Below are 17,309 nucleotides of genomic sequence, written 5' to 3'. Positions count from 1 at the left end.
CTATCTTTAGAGCCCTGCAAATCTGAGGATATCCGCTTTATATCCTTGGATAACCACAGCCGCAGATGCGGATATCCACAGACCACATTTGCAGATTGCGGATCAAATGCAGATACAAATTTTGTATCTGCTCAGAACTCTACCCATCTTTACAACTGGAATGTACCTGCCTCTTATTCTGCACCCAAACAGGAACAGTGTGAGCACAGCAATTTTTATTTGCTGCCACTCCTTCTCAGTCTAAAATTATTTAACGAAGAGCATCAGACTACAGGCGAGTCTTATCTTACGCTGGGGTTACGTTCCGCTGCCAGCGCATAAAGCGAAAATCGTGTATAGTCAAAATTCCATTGAGTGGAATGGCGGGCGGAATCGCTCGCACTACAGGTACAGTATTTAAATTGTTATTTTTCGCTCTTTTTTTGTGTGTGTGTGTGTGTGTTTGCTGACTGCGCAAAGCTGAATTTGCGCATGTTAAACGCGCGTAAGATGAGACTCGCCTGTATCTGCAAACAGTTACAGCACCCTCTGCTGCAGCTACAGAGTAGAGAACGGTGGATACAATGACCACTGAAACATTTGTTATGGTAGACACTTAAGAAGGCCGGATTCTCCTTTCATTGAGAGTGGAGTAAATCAAGAGTAACTCCATTGAAGTAAACGGTCCAAGTTCTCTGCTGCATAGGCAGGCATGTCATTCTTACAATTTATTTGGGTACTTATATGGCCTAAATCATCTACTGTCTGAGCTCTTTCAATTTGTTAATGGATTTTTCTCTCTCATAAAACTCCTGTGAGGTAAGGAAGTGCTCACTCCTTTTAACAGATGGAGCACGGAGACACACTAGATTAAGTGACTTTGCCCAGAGTCACTCAGAAAAGTTTGTGGGTGAGTTGGAAATTGAACCTAGATCTCTGAAGTCTCAGTCACTTGACTCAGTCAAATCTTAGCCATTAGACCATCATTTCCCCTCACACACACACTTTCATCGGAGTTTCATCTATTTACACCATCAGAATTTGGCCCAAATATGTTACAATGGTGTAAAAATATCCAAAAAACAGACTGAAGATAAAGAGTGCATTCTTTTTTTTAATCAAAAACTTCTCAATCAGTTAAGTCTCTGCTTAAACTGGACTTGTCCCCCTTGAAACTTTGACACTTTATAGCACAGCTTCCCAGTGTCTATTACAGTTGTACCCATTCAGCGCACTGGAGCATTCTGAAAGCCCTCATGGTGTGAAGAGCTGTACTTACCTTCAGCGATATGAAATTCAATAAAAACAAGTGATATTTCCTTCACATAGGAAGGAAAACTCAAATGCACCACTACAAAAGAGGGAATAACTGGTGGTAGTACTGCTAAAGAAGATGTGGAGGTTACAGAGGGTCACAAATTGAATATGAGCCAATAATGTGACCATTGTGGGGTGCATTACAGGAATGTCACATAAGACATGGGTAGTAATTGTCCTGTTCTACTCAGCACCGGTGAAGCCTCAGCTTTAGGAAAGATGTGGGTGAACTGGACAGAATTCAGAGGAGACGAATAAAAATGATAAAAGGTTTGAAAACCTGACCTATAAGGCAAGGTTTAAAAAAGAAAAACCTGGACATGTTTAGTCTTGAGAAAAGAGTGAAGGGGGACCTGATAAGTCTTCAGATATGTTCAGGGCTGCTATAAAGAGAACTGTGATCAATTGTTAACTGTAAGTAGGATAAGAAGTAATGGGCTTACTCTGCAGCAAGGGAGATTTAGGGTAGGTATTAGGGAAAACTTGCTAACTGTAAGGGTTGTTAGTCTCCGGAGTAGGCCCCCACGAAGGTTCTGGAATCCCCATCATTGTAGGTTATAAAAAACAGATTGGACAAACAGCTATCAGGGACGGTCTACATTTGCTTGGCCCTGCCTCAGCACAAGGGGCTGGACTGGCAGACTTCTCCAGGTCCCTTCCAGACCTATATTTCTATGATTCTATGTACCAACTGGATTATATGTGCAAACAGAGACCAAGGAGCAGGCTTCTCAGCACAGGTCGACGTGCTAACACACTGAAAATAGCAGTGTGCCCTTGCAGCTCAGGATCTCAAGCCCACTCACTCCCTAGGCTTGCCATCAGGGCCGGCTCTGGCTTTTTTGCCGCCCCAAGCAAAAAAACAAAAACAAAAAAAATTGGGCGGTCAGAACAGCAAAACAAACAAACAAAAAAACCTGTGGCGCGGCCGGAGCAGCAAAGCAGGAAAAAAAACAAAACAAAACCCTGCAGCGCGGCCAGAGCGGCAAAGCAGGAAAAAAAAAAAAAACCTGTGGGGCGGCCGGAGCCAGGGTGCAGGGGGACTCCCTGCACTGCAGACGTGCCCCGGCTAGTGCAGGGAGGGGGCGAGAGAGAGAATGGGAGTGTCCAGGGTGTCAGCAGGGTGCTCACCACGCGGCCCCGACCGCCGCGCCGCGCCGCCCCAACCACCGCGCCGCCTGCTGGGAGGGCTCCGCGCTGTTCTGGTCGGCGGGGAGGGAAGGACACGGGCTGCCCTGCCGGGCTTGCTACAGACCTGACACCGGCTGGGGCAGACGGAGCACGCAGCCCACTCCCAGCAGGGTGCTCCCCTCCTCCGCGCCACCGCCCCCTACAGGGCGGCTGGATCAGCAAACAACAACAACAACAAAAAGCGGCCGTGCCGCCCTAGGATTGGGCGGAATGCCGCCCCATAGAATCTGCCGCCCCAAGCATGAGCTTGCTCAGCTGGTGCCCGGAGCTGACCCCGGCTGCCATCCTGAGCTCCAGCCCAAGCTGCAATGTCTACACAGGCTGGAAGGCTCATTCCCAGCTGCTGTGAAGACACCCACAAGAAGGGCCGTAGGGTGAGAGGTCATCAACTAATCCCACATCCTGCCATAAACCAGTTTAACAACCAGAAGGACTTTGCTACATAACTGTGAGTCAGTGTGAATAGCCATGAAAGAGCAACATGCTTCTGACTGTTCCTGCTGCGCTGTAAGAAGAATGGAGCCTGGCTGTAGTGTCCCATTTCGTTATGGGGGTGGGAAAGCGTGCCTAGGTGATACTCCAAAAGGACAATTACATTTCGTAAATACATTTGTTAAACCCGCTCCACAGCGCATACGCAACAGGAAGTGCGGCTGATTGGGCAGACTTGCAGGCCTGTCAGTACCTTTCGGGAGCAGGATCTGTGAAATTTCAGGAGCTGGTTCGGAGCAAGATGTGGGCTGTTTCCTTTGAGAGTCTGATTCTCTATGGTGCTGAACACCAACTGGTAGGTGTGAAGTACCCACTCCATTCCCATCGACTTCAGTAGGAGATAATAGCACTCAGCAGCTCACAGGGTAGGGTTCTAGTCTGTATATCAGAGCTATTTTGCAGTTCAGCAGCTACCACCACTTGCTGCAGCAAATAGAGCTGTGCAAAATATTTGCCTCTCCCGCACCCAGGAGAAAATCTCCTGATATGGGGTTTTATTCATTACCAACTCAACACTGACCCAGGTTCCCTTTTTTTCAAACTTATTTGTTAAGGTGCACAAATCTGGCATGTGAATCCAGGCCCAGTTTTGAGTGAACTTCAAATAGTTCATGTTTTTGCACTGGGACTCTGGGAAATTTGCAGTTCCTCATGGGCTTGATTCAAAATGAGGTGAAAGTCTATGGTTACAGCTGAAGTTTGCTTTATGATTTTCCTAGTGCAGAAAGAACCATTCAAATCTGGCTGTGAGGTAGCCAGGCTTTAAAAAGAAAAGAGATGGGATGAAGCCAAAGATAGGGATCCAGTATTCCCTAGTGTGCTTGTAACAGGGTAGGCTGTCCCCTTTAGAAACAGTGGAAGCCTGGGACCAGCCCACCCTGTTCCAAAGCATGGCCCCTTTAAGAACAAGTAGTTCAGAGAAGGCTCACCAGAGCTGGGAATGGCAGCCAGGTGTCTAAATGGTGTGCTCAGTGGATGAGGATTATAAAGGAGTACTCTTAGGTGGGAGGGGAGCCTAGAGTCAGGAAAGATTTTCAGGGAGTGTCTTCTGTGGTGAACCAGAATGAACTGGGCTAGGGAAGCCTGCAGGGCTTCAGGTACAGCCCTAGGAAGGACAGCTGTGGAGCCCTGCCCCAAAGACAGAAGGAGTTTGAGCCCAGGAGCCAGGACTAGGACGAGACCTGGGGGAAAGTATTTCGAGAGAGTTCCAGGGGCTGCAGTGAGACTGGCATAGGGGGAACTGGGGACCCGAGAGAGAGGTGCAGTCTGAAGTCCTGAGAAAGGAGGGGTTTCAACCTGGAAGGACCACAGGAACTGTGTGGTGTGAGGCATTGAAAAATTAAACCATCTTTGAGCAAGATCATTGGAGACTCCAGAGCAGTGGTTCTCAACCTGTCAGCACACAACTGTGGCCTATGTGACATCCTTAGGGCCATACAGCTAGTGTGTGTGTGTGTGTGTGTGTGTATATATATATATATATATATATATATATATATATATATATATATATATATATATTGTGTAGATGTGACCCATATAACGAGCTGTATATGCAGCCCACAAGGGTAAATAGGTTGAGAACCACTGGTCCAGAGGCATGTGGAGGTGGGGTGAATACAGTGCCACGTTGTGGGGTACTCTGGGACTGTACCTACAACAGGGCTCATCTCTTGCCAATGGAGAGGGCACTTGTGTGACTTCACAAGTATTCTTTCAATGTCCCCATCAGGATGACTCTGCTGGAAGTGGTCCGTGACAAGCCGTCTAAAGCATGAGCCTGATGGCATTTGAGAACAGCCGTGTCTCTGAGCTGAAGATGAGCGGTAACTGCAAAGGGACTGATTCTGTAAGTCTGCATGCAGGTCAGGGGTCTTGCATCCCAGGGATTTGGTTAGGGTCCATTTCCTATCTGAGCCTGAAGTTTGTTTACCCCTCTCCCCTTCTCTTCCCACAGCTCCCTGCAAGCAGGTTAATGATGGGGGGGGGGAACCCCTTTTTTAATGGGAGAACAGCTTTAAATTAGAACACATAGGAACATAAAAATAGCCATACTGGGTCAGACTAGGGGTCCATCGAGCCCACTATCCTGCCTCCTACAGCGGCCAGTCCCAGAGCTTCAGGGGGAGCATACAGAACAGGGCAGTTTTTGGAGAGATCCACCCCTTTCTTCCCCTCCCAGCTTCTGGCAGTCAGAGGTAGAGGGTCACCCCAAGCAGGGGGTTGTACCCCTGGCCATTTTGGCCGATTGCCATTGATGGACCTGTCCTCCATGAACGTACCTAGTTCTTTCTTTAAACTCAGTTATGCTTTTGGTCAGCACAACATACCATGGCAATGAGTTCCACAGGTTAATTATGTGTTGCATGCAAAAGTACTTCCTATTGTTTGTATTGTGGGAGCCCCCTGGTTTTTGTATTGTGGGAAAGAGTAAACAACATTTCTTTATTCACTTTTTCCTCACCATTCATGACTTTAGAGAACTCTGTATCATATCTGCGCCCTTAATTATCTCTTTTCTAAGCTGAATATTTAGAGGACAAGCAATAATACTGTTTATATTTAGTGGTGAGTATCTGATTCTCCTCTTATCTACACGGGTTTAAAGTGGGAGTAACTTGATGAAAGTCTCTGACGGTACAAGAAGTAAAATTGGTTTATGGGAAGAAATTCAGGCCCAATATTTTACACCTTCTTCTTTTTCATCACAACTTCTCTTTATGTGCCCCAATGACTTTCCTCCATCTTACCTATCTACTAGCAGCCATCTAAGAGAAATGAATTTCCAAAATCTTGTGACATAATGTCTGTACAGTATAGAGCAGCATTTCAACTGCAACTTATGCAAATAGCTGAATTAGGCAATTAGCTGGTATGCAATTAACAGTGACATATGCCGCCTAATTGGGACAGATCTTGACCAATGAGTCTTAAATAAATATTGCTTAACTGCATAATATCCTACTATAACTGCACAACATCCTTATGTATGTAGGTCTCCTTGATCAAGATCTGTCCCCATTAGGGGGCATATATTGCACTACTGATAATTTACTTAGCAGCTAATTGCATACATCAGCTGTTGTACTGAACCCTTACAAAGATTGAGAGTACACCGGAGTCTAGGGACCAGGAAACAAGTATGGAAAAGAATTACTTTCAGCAAACAGGTGGTGAATGTTTTTAGGCTGCATCTGGCCAGTAAATAGCTATTTAGCATCAACAGTCTGCCTTCCACTATAAAATCAGCTATTAAAGTGTTAACAAGAATAGTCAACCCACTTCCCTTAGGTGTGTAACCCTGAGTAGGGAGTGCTCCTATCAGCTGCTGGGAGAAAGGAAAGTAAACACTCCCAACAGGCACCAAGGTACAGGGAGTGTCTCACGTTTCCAATACTTCCCTGCTTGTTGAGCAAAGTAACAATTAACAGCTCCCCGGACTCTTGCATAAAACTATTGGAGGCATCTGTCAGGTAGAGTGCAGTGCTGTCATGTGTTGTCAGGGGCTCAATAAAAAGGCATGTGAAAAGCCTCTGTTACTTTTCAGCTGGTTTTGATCGCACGTACAGGTAAGTGAATTTAGCAGGAGCCGCACCTCTGCTTTCTGTTTAATGTGCAGTGTCAGTAAGTGATTGGTATGGCGGCATTGTAGAGACCTCATGTCAAATTCCTTTCAGCTAGTTCGTGTACTAGAGCAGAGGAGACATGTTAGTGCTCCCCTTCAGAAATGATCTCTTATAAGATGACTCTCATACTTAAAGGTAGTCCCTGCAATTCAGGATGAGGGTAAGATAGGTAGAGGAAAGTGTTTTGTACCTGTCTTGTAGCTAAACAGAAGCCATAAGTCTCTGGTGAGGTCACTCTGCTATTCTTCATTAATTCTATTACAACTATATTTTCAAAGGTCACTTTGACCTTACTTTTTCCTGGTAGCAGGAATTTCAGGTAGCAGGAATCCATAAAAAAATGCTTCCTCTTCATAAATATCAGTCATCCATTATTAGAACAGACTAGCTCACGTAAGCCTTTTATTAAAGCCCCTTGTATAATGTTTACCGAGGCAAATAGGACAAGGCATGCTTATGGTTCTCTCCCTTTGTGTCTAACGTTAGAGCTACTGGGCCACATTCATCAGTAAACTCGAGGTGCTTTGCACTGCTGCAGTGATCCAAGCTAGCTGTAAAATCTGACTTATTCAGCCGGTGAAGCTGTGTTTATCATACTGGTGAGTCTGGCCCTGTGTTATGCATTGAAACAGTTTTATGTTGGGTTTTTTTATCATCTTTCTGGTTGTCCAAACTTATGCAAAATTAACTTATTATATGAATAAATTCTATTTTCCACGAGAGCTATTGAGGCACTGGGAAGAAATAAGGTCCTTTAAAACAAAATCTATGTTGGGTGCTCAGGATGCTACACTGAACTTACAGCATCACAGAACAGTAGAAAAGCAGATAAAATCCATTTTATGCTGATGAAAAGTGGATTGCTTTTTACATAACACGTTTACATCCACAAAAATTAAATAAAACCAAATCAACAAAAACCAATACCAGGATACAAACAAACAAGAAATAATCAAAGTACCAGACCTCACGGAACCTAAGAAAGAAAGGATTTAAGGTCACGCCTACACCCATGTATTTATAATTTAAAGCCCTGCATCCTATGAGGTATATATTTTGTTGAATGGTCCTTCTAAAATAGATAGCTAAACTGCACTAGAATCTGAGGCAAACAGTAAAGCTGTGTGAATTAAGGATATCTTGGTTTGGTGACAGTTCCAAAAAATTGTATGTGGGGGGGGGGAGGGGGCGGAAATAATTTTGGTTGACCTGTGGGGTTTTTTTTTATTTTGTTTTGTTTTTTGGGGTGTTTTTTTTTTTTTTTTTTTTTTTTTTTTTTTTTTGAGATTTTTGGTGAATCAGAAGATCAAATTCAGTTTGGTTTGAAAGAAAACATTTGAAAATGAAAGTTTCACTTCACTTTTGAAATTTCTTGGGTTTTCTGTTTTTAATAAAGTTGATGGAAATATTGAAAGTCATTCTGAATTGAAAAATTAAAACATTATTTCATTTAAATATGTCAGTGAAACATTTTGATTTTTGTTGGAATTGTTTTGGCAAACAATTTGTAACTTTGACATGAATTTGATATATTTCAGTTGACTTGAATTTGCATTTTTTTGCTGCCTTCTTCTCCCTCCCCCCCCCCCCCCCCCCCCAAAAAAGTTTCCAGTTAGTGTTGGGAAGAGTATCTGATTCTACTCTGACCTACACTGGTATAAATTGGGAGTAACGGCATGTAAGTCAGTGGAAATATACCAAAGTATAATTGGTTTGAGAGAAGAGACTCAAGCCCAGTATTTAACCCATTCTTCTTCGTTACAACCTTTTTATATGTCAGGAGATTAAGGTACAGCTAGATAGCAGGAGAAGCTGTAAAAAGATAATAGTCTGAGGGTATGTCTACACTACCCGCCGGATCGGCGGGCAGCGATTGATCCAGCGGGGGTCGATTTATTGCCTCTAGTCTAGACGCAATAAATCAACCCCTGAGCGCTCTCCCGTTGACTCCTGTACTCCACCGCCACGAGAGGCGCAGGTGGAGTCGACGGGGGAGCAGCAGCAGTCGTCTCACCACAGTGAAGACACCTCGGTAAGTCGATCTAAGTACATCGACTTCAGCTATGTTATTCATGTAGCTGAAGTTGCGTAACTTAGACCGATTTCTTCCCCCCCCGCCCCGCCCCAGTGTAGACCAGGCCTGAGTCTGGTAATATCAGGTAATGTAACAAGAGCTGACAACTTAGTATTGTCCATCCTGTAGCGAACAGTCTCCTCTCACTGCTTCCCACTCAATCCTCTTAAGGGCAGTATGATGCGAATGGTGCAGGAAACTCCCGTTGCTCCCCTTGTGGGAAGGAGACAAACATGGAGAAGGGAGGTAATATGGAAAGCAGACAAACCAAGGTGCTGGAATATGGCAGGACAATGGCTGCTTTTGTAGAATTATGCAGTACTAAGGCTTATGCAAGGGTAAATACCGTCGTCATTTGTGCAACTGCATAATGCATATGTTTTTGTGAGGTGCTGAATGCCCTCAACTCTCATCGATTTCAGTGCAATCTAAGAGTAAACGGCATAAGACGATATTGTGTTCCACCTATAGGCATAAAGAAGGAACTGAAAAAACGGTTAGCTAACATCCATATGCAAGTCACTCAAGAAGCTGCTGTGTTTGTGGCTGTAGTGTTGGGTTTGAGTAACATTGGTCACAAGAATGTTATTTTTGTTTCAGCTGAGCTGGGCTACATGTGGGGAAAAGGGTAGGGTGTTTCCTAGATCAGTCACCCTAACTGAACTGGGAGAGGCTAGAGCCCTCCCTGGAGTAAGGCAACAAGGGAGGCTGTGTGATGAGGTGGGCCGGTTCTGGCTGCCTAATATGTGACAGCACTTGTCTCCTGAGATTGCTGAGCCAGACCAGATGAAAGCTGGGTCTGGCCTAGATAGATCCAGGCCAGACCTGCCTTAGGAATGTGCAGAGTCTAGAGATGAGGACCTGGGCAACTGAGTTGCTATGGAAACCAGTCAACAACCCAACTGTCCTGTCCTGTTGGAGGCAGAGAAGAGAACAGGAACCGGTATGAACTGTGTGGGTTTGAGACTTGAAGTCTTGCGGGTTCCAGGTCTGAGTGTAAATGTGTGTATCAAAAGGGGTACAAGGGCCGCCAGGTTTATTTCGCCATGTAGCTATATCACAACAGATTGACTTATAATGCTCTTCTGAAATAGGTGTTTAAGCAGCACTGGCAAGATCAGAGGGATAAAAGTAATGAAAATTTTGTAAAATTGTCTCACCACACCTTCCCCACCCCCCTTGAAATTTTCACCGTTTCATCCATGTGGGGGAAATTTGTGAAAATGTCACTGGTTGGTTGGTTGTCATGTGTTTGGCCTTCATCGAAATTTGAATGGAAAGTTTTATCAACATATCAAAATTGAGACAAAATTCAGCTCTATTATGAGTCCCCCTGGGCATATCCATGGCAAATGTCTTCAAGGGAGGGCTTCTGCTGTGTGCAGTGGATGATTAGGCCATCAGTAAAAAAAACTTCCCCCATACAAAAGATGTCCTTCACTATGTAGGAAGCCATCTGTAGCTCTTGGGATCCACTTCTTAACTGAATAAATAACCTGACTGCTAAAATATAACAATCTGTTAACTCTGTAATCAACAAAGCAACTCTAGAGCAAATCATCTAGATTTAATAATTTTATCTGCAGTGCTGGGTGTGAAAAAGGCAATTTGTCGCTGGGCTCTTATTGGTCAGCTACATTCTGTTTGATATAAGGGACAAACCTAATTGTGTATTGCTGGCCAGCCAGAGACCAATTCAACCATAAAAATAAAATTTTCTCAAAGTATGAAAAAGGGTTATTTATGCATGGTTGACGCTTTATTTTTTCTTAACTGCTATCAGTGAATAATGGGGTAGGCATTTGGACTGACGCACAAGTTCAGTTTGGTATAAACTAGTATCTAGCTAGCAGTGTTAGTTAGTAAATCAGATTAAATCAAAGTAAATTACTTCAGAATACATTAAATGGTTCCTATCAAATACACTGAGGAAGAGAACACAATATAAGGAAAGTTGTATGTAGGGATCTCCATTTTCAGTCATCCACCAGAACATTCTCTGTTGTGCAGTAATCACGGAGGAGATTGCATTTCTCAGAAGTATATTTAATTGGACTCGGCATGATCCAATGGCCATTGAAGTCAATGAGACTCTTTCAATTGACTTCAGTGAGTTTTTGATAAGTGACTTAACTCTGAGTTTGGCAGGGGAAAAAGTTTCTTGCACTCCTTTACCCATAAAGTTGTTTAATTATAGTTGCTTCTGTTCTTATAGGTTAAGTGGCAGGATTTAAATCTATGGGGCAATAACGATGCATGCCAATGACTGGCTTTCTTAGAATTACCAACTGTTAGAATCCTTTCCCTACCTTCTTGGCCCAAAATGATAACAGTCAGTATGCAGAGCCATCCAGTCCTCTGGTGTCTCCTGCTTTTGTGACTGCAAATTTTCTTTCCAGGCTGCCTTAGATGCTCTTGTATGTCAAGGTGTAGTGGATGGATGGGATAAAGGTATTCTATAAATGGTATGTTAAGCGTCTTCGCTTGCTAATATTTGCTTAAATATATTTTATTTTTATTTTGGATATTTATATACTATAAATGTATACAGCTATAAAAGATCTCTCTTCAGAGGATCAAATCTTGTCTAAAGGAGAGAGATTAGAAGCTGGCATGCACCAGGATCTTTCTAATTTTTAATTTCCCCACTTCTCATTTCTGGCCATTCTGAACTTGGCTTCTTCAAATGCTTTTATTGCATTCATTACTGCAGTTGTAAAGCTTGGTTCACCTAGGCTGGGTCTACACTACCCGCCTGAATCGGCGGGTAGAAATCGACCTCCCGGGGATCGATTTATCGCGTCCCATCGGGACGCGACAATCGATCCCCGAATCGACGCTCTTACTCCACCAGCGGAGGTGGGAGTAAGCGCCGTCGACGGGAAGCCGCAGAGGTCGATTTTGCCGCCGTCCTCACAGCGGGGTAAGTCGGCTGTGATACGTCGAATTCAGCTACGCTATTCACGTAGCTGAATTTGCGTATCTTAAATCGACTCCCCCCTGTAGTGTAGATGTAGCCCTAGACCCTCCTTCAACCTGGGACTCTGTGGCCTCCAGCTCGTACAAGGGCTGATCTAACAGTCATTGAAGTGAATGAAAAGTCTCTGGTTGGCTTTGGTGTGAATTGGATCAGGCCAACAAAGATCCTGTAGGTCCTTACTCATGGTCAGAATCCGCTCTGTAAATGCAGAATAACTCCACACATCTTAATGGAATTGGTCCAGGTTCACACTGGTATAAATGAGAGCAGCATTAGACATTCAGTTTTTACTCATTCCTCAAACAAATGCACACCAATTGGCTTCAATTGGCATTTGCCTGAGTATAGACTGAGTAAAAGTTGAGTAAGGATCTTTGAAGTTAGCCCTTAGAGATTTGAGAGATTTACATTCTTAACTTTATTATCTCTTCTTGTCCATGCACCACAACACTGACAAATGATACACTCAGCCTGCCTTTTATTTCTAATACCATGGAATGAATTGAGAGCAGCCAAAATTCCATAATCGTACTTCCCAGGAATTCACTGTTGGAATCTCATTGGTCTAGCTTACGCAGTGCCGAGACAGCTATAAGGAAAGCAATTGATAATGTTGCAATTGGTATCCTTGGTTTCTTTTTAATACCTCTGCTTTTTGACTTTGTATGCCACAGGACTCCACTGGATCAACTGGAATTTCTACATTTCCCATCCAATTCCACAGGAACCTGGTTCAGCTTTACTTGCTAGGACACTTTCACTTCGTGACCTGAGGCAACTTTGCATCAGTTGTCCATGAGCTAATCTATGCTGTGCCAAGGATTCTAGGCTCATCCCGGTATTGAGCCTCTCTCGTAAAATAATACTAAAGTATTTTAGAGTAGTTGCTGCAAATCGTTTGAATTAGTAACACCATTGTAAGCTGTAGTATTTGGGAGTATTACTATACATAGTACATATAGTTCCTTTATATTATAGGAACTGTATGGACTATGTATAGTAATAGTCCTACATATAGTGGGAATGGCCTCCTTTATAGTGCTAGCACAGGATATATTGTGTTCCATCAAGGAAAAATGACATAATTTTAATGTCAAGTCATAAACTTTAGGAAAAACCAAGTATATAAAAACCAATACATTTTCCAAGTGTAGCACATTAAGTGAAACTACATTGCAAATAGAGAGATGTAATGAACAATGATGAATACTTTTGTTCCTTTTATGTAGTTCCATCTAATCCGAATAAATGAAGAAAGTGACTATGAAATCGCAACATCTACCATCTGCTATTTCCATCAGTGAGGACAAGTACATTACCAGGTAACTTTTCTGTAAGAATATTGAATGTTTTGGTAATGATCTGTTCCACTTATTTATTAAGATTAGATGCTGTAAAGGAGAAGTGTTGAGTCTATAATAATAATAATAATAATACAGATGATGAGAGCCTGATCCTACTAGCTCTCTGCATACACAACTCCCACGGAAGTCAACAGACATTCACACACACTGGTCTTACAGAACTGGGCTTTTCATCTTTTTGATTGACTTTTGTACACAGACATAGAGGCCAACATTTTCTAACATGGGTGCATAAATTCAATTTCAGGGTTTGAGAAGTAGATGCTCAGCACCTCTGAAGTCCAGTTTAGGGGACTAAATATGGGTTTTGTGGCCTAACCCTTGCTCTTTTGAAAAATTGGACCAGACATCTTTTTCCAAATTGTCTACATATATTTGCATATGGGATCATCTACATGAGAGATGCACAGAGGCCTATCAGGTCATCTGCTCCATCTTCCTACGAATGTACATGTTTGTTCAGTCACGTCTGAAAAGTCTCCAGGAATGGAGCTGACATTGTTTCCCTTGGCAGACTGCTCCACAGTCATAGGGTAGATCTTGCTGTCAGGAAGTTTTCCTGATATTATACTAAACCCTGAGCTTTCTGATGCACAAGGCAACTGCAGAGATTGCACCATCCTTCATATGTGGGCCAGTGTGATAGAAATGGGGTCCATTGCCCCACCTCTTCCCTGCCTTGCTTTGAGCCCCTTTTGGATGATGCACATCCCAGGGGACCCACAGGGGGAGTAGTCCCTAAGCACGTTCAGGGGCTGTGACTGTCCTTTTCCCCCACTCCCTATGCACAGGCCCATCACACACTGTCTCTTAGTGTTTATACTTTCAAATATCAGCCCAGACTCAAATCCCCTTACTCCAGTTCAGTAGCACCTTGCTCTGTGTGGGCCTGTTGATTTCAATAGCGTTACTCAAGGGAACTACTCGTAAACAGGGACATCAGAACCTTACCCACGGCACATAATTATTACCTGCCTATGTGCTCCCTGCTTAGTCATCAATCCCCTTATGATAATTCTGCTTTAGGACACCGTGCTGTAGGTCTCACCAGTAATTAAGCAATTTAAATTTTATGAGCACAGCACACAAACACATGCGCTCCAGATAAGGCACTAAGCCAGCCGAAGCCTTTTGCTTCTTGTAAATACACGTGTGCCTAATTAACTGGCTGAGAGACCTGGATCAAAGCAGAGGCTTTTCAATCTTTCTATTACCATGCAAGTGTCTCTGCTTTGAGGGAAATGAATGAGGCATTAGAATAGTGTTTGCTGACTAAAACCACTTCAGATCTAACTTTCATATTGTATCTTTCCATTGCCATAATTTTGGATCTGCTGTTATTACACGTGCCTCTTTCAGTACTGTCCTGCACGGTGCTCCACAACACAAGCCCATTGTCTTCAATTTGCCCAAGGGTTGGATCAAGAGAGAGAACAAAAGGGTGTGTGAAATGAGCTGGCTGGCATGCACAGCACGTTCTCGTCTCTTGATAAAGAGCCCATTAAAGGTGCCCACAGAAAACACAGGCATAACAGAATCATGCTGGAAGGGACCTTGAGAGGTCATCTAGTCCAACCCCCTACACTGAGGCAGGACCAAGTAAACCTAGTCCACCCGAAAGCTGTTTGTCTAACCTGCTATTAAAAGCCTCCAGTGATAGGGATTTGACAGCCTCCCTTGGAAGCCTATTGCAGTGCATAACTACCCTTAAAGTTAGAAAATTTCTCCTAATATCTAACCTGAATCTCCCTTGCTGCCCAGTAAGCCCATTCTTGTCCTATCTTCAGTGGACATGGAAAACAATTAATCACCGTCCTCTTTGTAACAGCCCTTAACATATTTGAAGATTATCAGGTCTCCCCTCAGTCTTTTTTTCTCAAGACTAAATATGCTCAGTTTTTTTTTTAACCTTTCCTCATAGGTCGGGTTTTCTAAACATTTTGTAATTTTTGTTGCTTTCCTCTGGAATCTCTCCAATTTGTCCACATCTTTCCTCAAGTCTGGTGCCCAGAACTGGAGACAGCACTCCAGCTGAGTCCTTACCGATGCCGAGTAAAGTAGGACAATTGCATCCTGAATTTTACATATGACACATGCCTTAATACTAGCCTTGTTTGCAAGTGCATCACTTTATTGGCTCATATTTAAAATGTGATCCACTATAATCAACGAATCCTTTTCAGTAATACTACCTCTATCCAGTCATTCCCCCATTTTATAGTTGTGCATTTGATTTTTCCTTTTTAAGTGTCATACTTTACACTTGTTTTTATTGGATTTCAGACCAGTTCTCCAATTTGTCCAAGGTTGGTTTGAATTCTAATCCTGCCCTCTTACCCCTTCCAGGTGGTCTCATTTTGCAAATTTTGATCAGCATAATCTCCACTCCATCATCCAAATCATTAATGAAAATACTGAATAGTAGCCGACCCAGGAGAGAGACCTATGGGACCCCACTAGATAACCTCACCCTCTCCCCAGCCACATCAGTTTGACAGACAGCCATTGATAACTAATATTTGAGTAAGATCTTTCAACCAGTTGTACACCCACCTTACAGTAATTTAATTTAGACCACATTTCCCTAGTTGCTTATGAGAATGTTATGCAGGACTGTGTAAAAATCTAGATACATCACATCTATTGCTTCCCTCCTATCCACTAGGCCAGTAACCTTGTCAAAGAAGTGAATTAAGTTGGTTTGGCATAACTTGTTCTTGACAAATCCAGGTTGGCTATTGCTTGTAATCTTATCCTCTAGGTGCTTACAAATTGATTATTTGATCATTCCTTCCTGTATCTTTCCAGGTATGAAAGGCTGATTGGCCTATAGTTCCCTTGGTCCTCTTTGTTCCTCTTTTTAAAGATAGGTACTATGTTTGCCCTTCTCCAGTCCTCTGGGACCTCACTCATCCTCCATGAGTTCTCAAAGATAATGCTAACTATTCGGAGATTGTTGCAGCTAGTTCCTTAAGTATCCTAGGGCACATTTATTCAGGTCCTACTGACTTGAATATGTCCAACTTATCTAAATATTCTTTAATCTGTTCTTTCCCTATTTTGGCTTGCATTCCTTCCCCCTTGTTGTTAATATTATGTTAAGTATCTGGTCAGAATTTACCTTTTTAGTGAAGACTGAAGAAAAATAGGCATTAAACACCTCACTTATTGATGTTATCCATTATTAGCTCCTCTTCCCCTCCAAGGAAAGGATTTATGCTTTCCTTCATCTTTTTCTTGCTCCTAGTCTATTTATAGAGCCTTTGCTACTGCCTTTTATGTCCCTTGCTAGAAGTAACTCATTTGGTGCCTATAGTCAACTTGAAAAATCTTAACCACTCTGTGTATACAAGTATCTAGTGAGTTGTATATATTTTAATAAGGAAAGAAAACTAACATCACTTAAATCAGGTCCATTTTGGTCTTCTAAACTATTTTCCAAGGTCCCACAGTCTGCTAGAAAGCACAGCGAACAAGTAAATCTGATCTGCTACCAAAGTTCCCCTATGCGATTTTCTTTCCAAATGGTTTGCACAGTTTTAGTCACGCTGTTTATTGCACTGATGCAGGGCAAATATTGAGGGTGTTAGTTTTTGTTTATGCCAACTCCCACAGACAGCTGTCAGCAGGCGTTTTGCCTGAGCAAGCGCTGACTAAAAGTTGAGTAAAGATTTTTCAGGATTAGTCTCTCTTTTAACCTGATATAGAGCCAATCGCAAAAGTAACCCCCACAAGATCATGCAGTGCTCTCAGTCCATGGCTAAAGTTCTCATTGCTGTCTATAAGACTTGCAGCATGCATGGATCAAGGGCCATATATGGCTCTCAGCATCAGACCAGAGCTGTTAAACTCTTTCTTCATCCCTTCTCCAGCAAGGAACTGGCACCTTCACAGAAAGGAACCCGTCGACCAACCTCCCAGCAGTTGAGTCACCACTGCCAGGTGGATGCATTATGCACAGATTAAAATGTCATCATTAAAAGCTTTCAGTGCATGAAAAGATTTTTTTTTCATTCATGACTTTTTGGAGATTCTTGCATTCAGGATCAGCAAGAGCTCAAATGCTACATATTTCTGAAAAAAAGTGCTGAATTTTACCCTCCAGTATTTCTGAGGCCCTGCACCTGCATGATCAAAGACATTCTTGACCCTAGTTGTCTTCAATCATATGACAGGGAATTTTTTGCTTGCTTGTTTGTGTCCCGGCTCAGGGCAACATTGCCTATATTCCCCCTCTGTGGCTCTCAAAGGCACCCACTGTAGGCTCCCGGTTCCTCAGCCCTCAC

General features: G+C 43.1%; 1 protein-coding gene across 7 annotated transcripts in view; it reads left to right on the top strand.

Moving 5' to 3' along the window:
* Positions 1 to 6,364: 6,364 nt before the first annotated feature.
* The window catches only part of RASSF6 (Ras association domain family member 6), a 61,036-nt gene continuing 50,091 nt past the window's right edge, over positions 6,365 to 17,309 (top strand). For 2 of the 7 annotated variants that reach the window (XR_008445026.1, XM_054029139.1), the window contains exons 1-2: positions 7,072 to 7,204; positions 12,889 to 12,981. Coding sequence is in view for 6 of the 7 variants with exons in the window: in XM_054029139.1 (XP_053885114.1) it covers positions 12,908 to 12,981 (74 nt within the window). In the remaining variant the exon portion in view is untranslated. Of the gene's footprint in view, positions 6,453 to 7,071; positions 7,205 to 11,078; positions 11,145 to 12,333; positions 12,498 to 12,888; positions 12,982 to 17,309 lie in introns of those variants that run through there. The other 5 variants (XM_054029136.1, XM_054029137.1, XM_054029135.1 and 2 more) reach the window with 5 other exon arrangements.

Source organism: Malaclemys terrapin, chromosome 5 (genome assembly GCF_027887155.1).
Source record: "Malaclemys terrapin pileata isolate rMalTer1 chromosome 5, rMalTer1.hap1, whole genome shotgun sequence".
NCBI lineage: Eukaryota > Metazoa > Chordata > Testudines > Emydidae > Malaclemys > Malaclemys terrapin.
The sequence above is the reverse complement of the archived record's forward strand: the minus strand, read 5'-3'. Positions and strand labels throughout refer to the sequence as shown.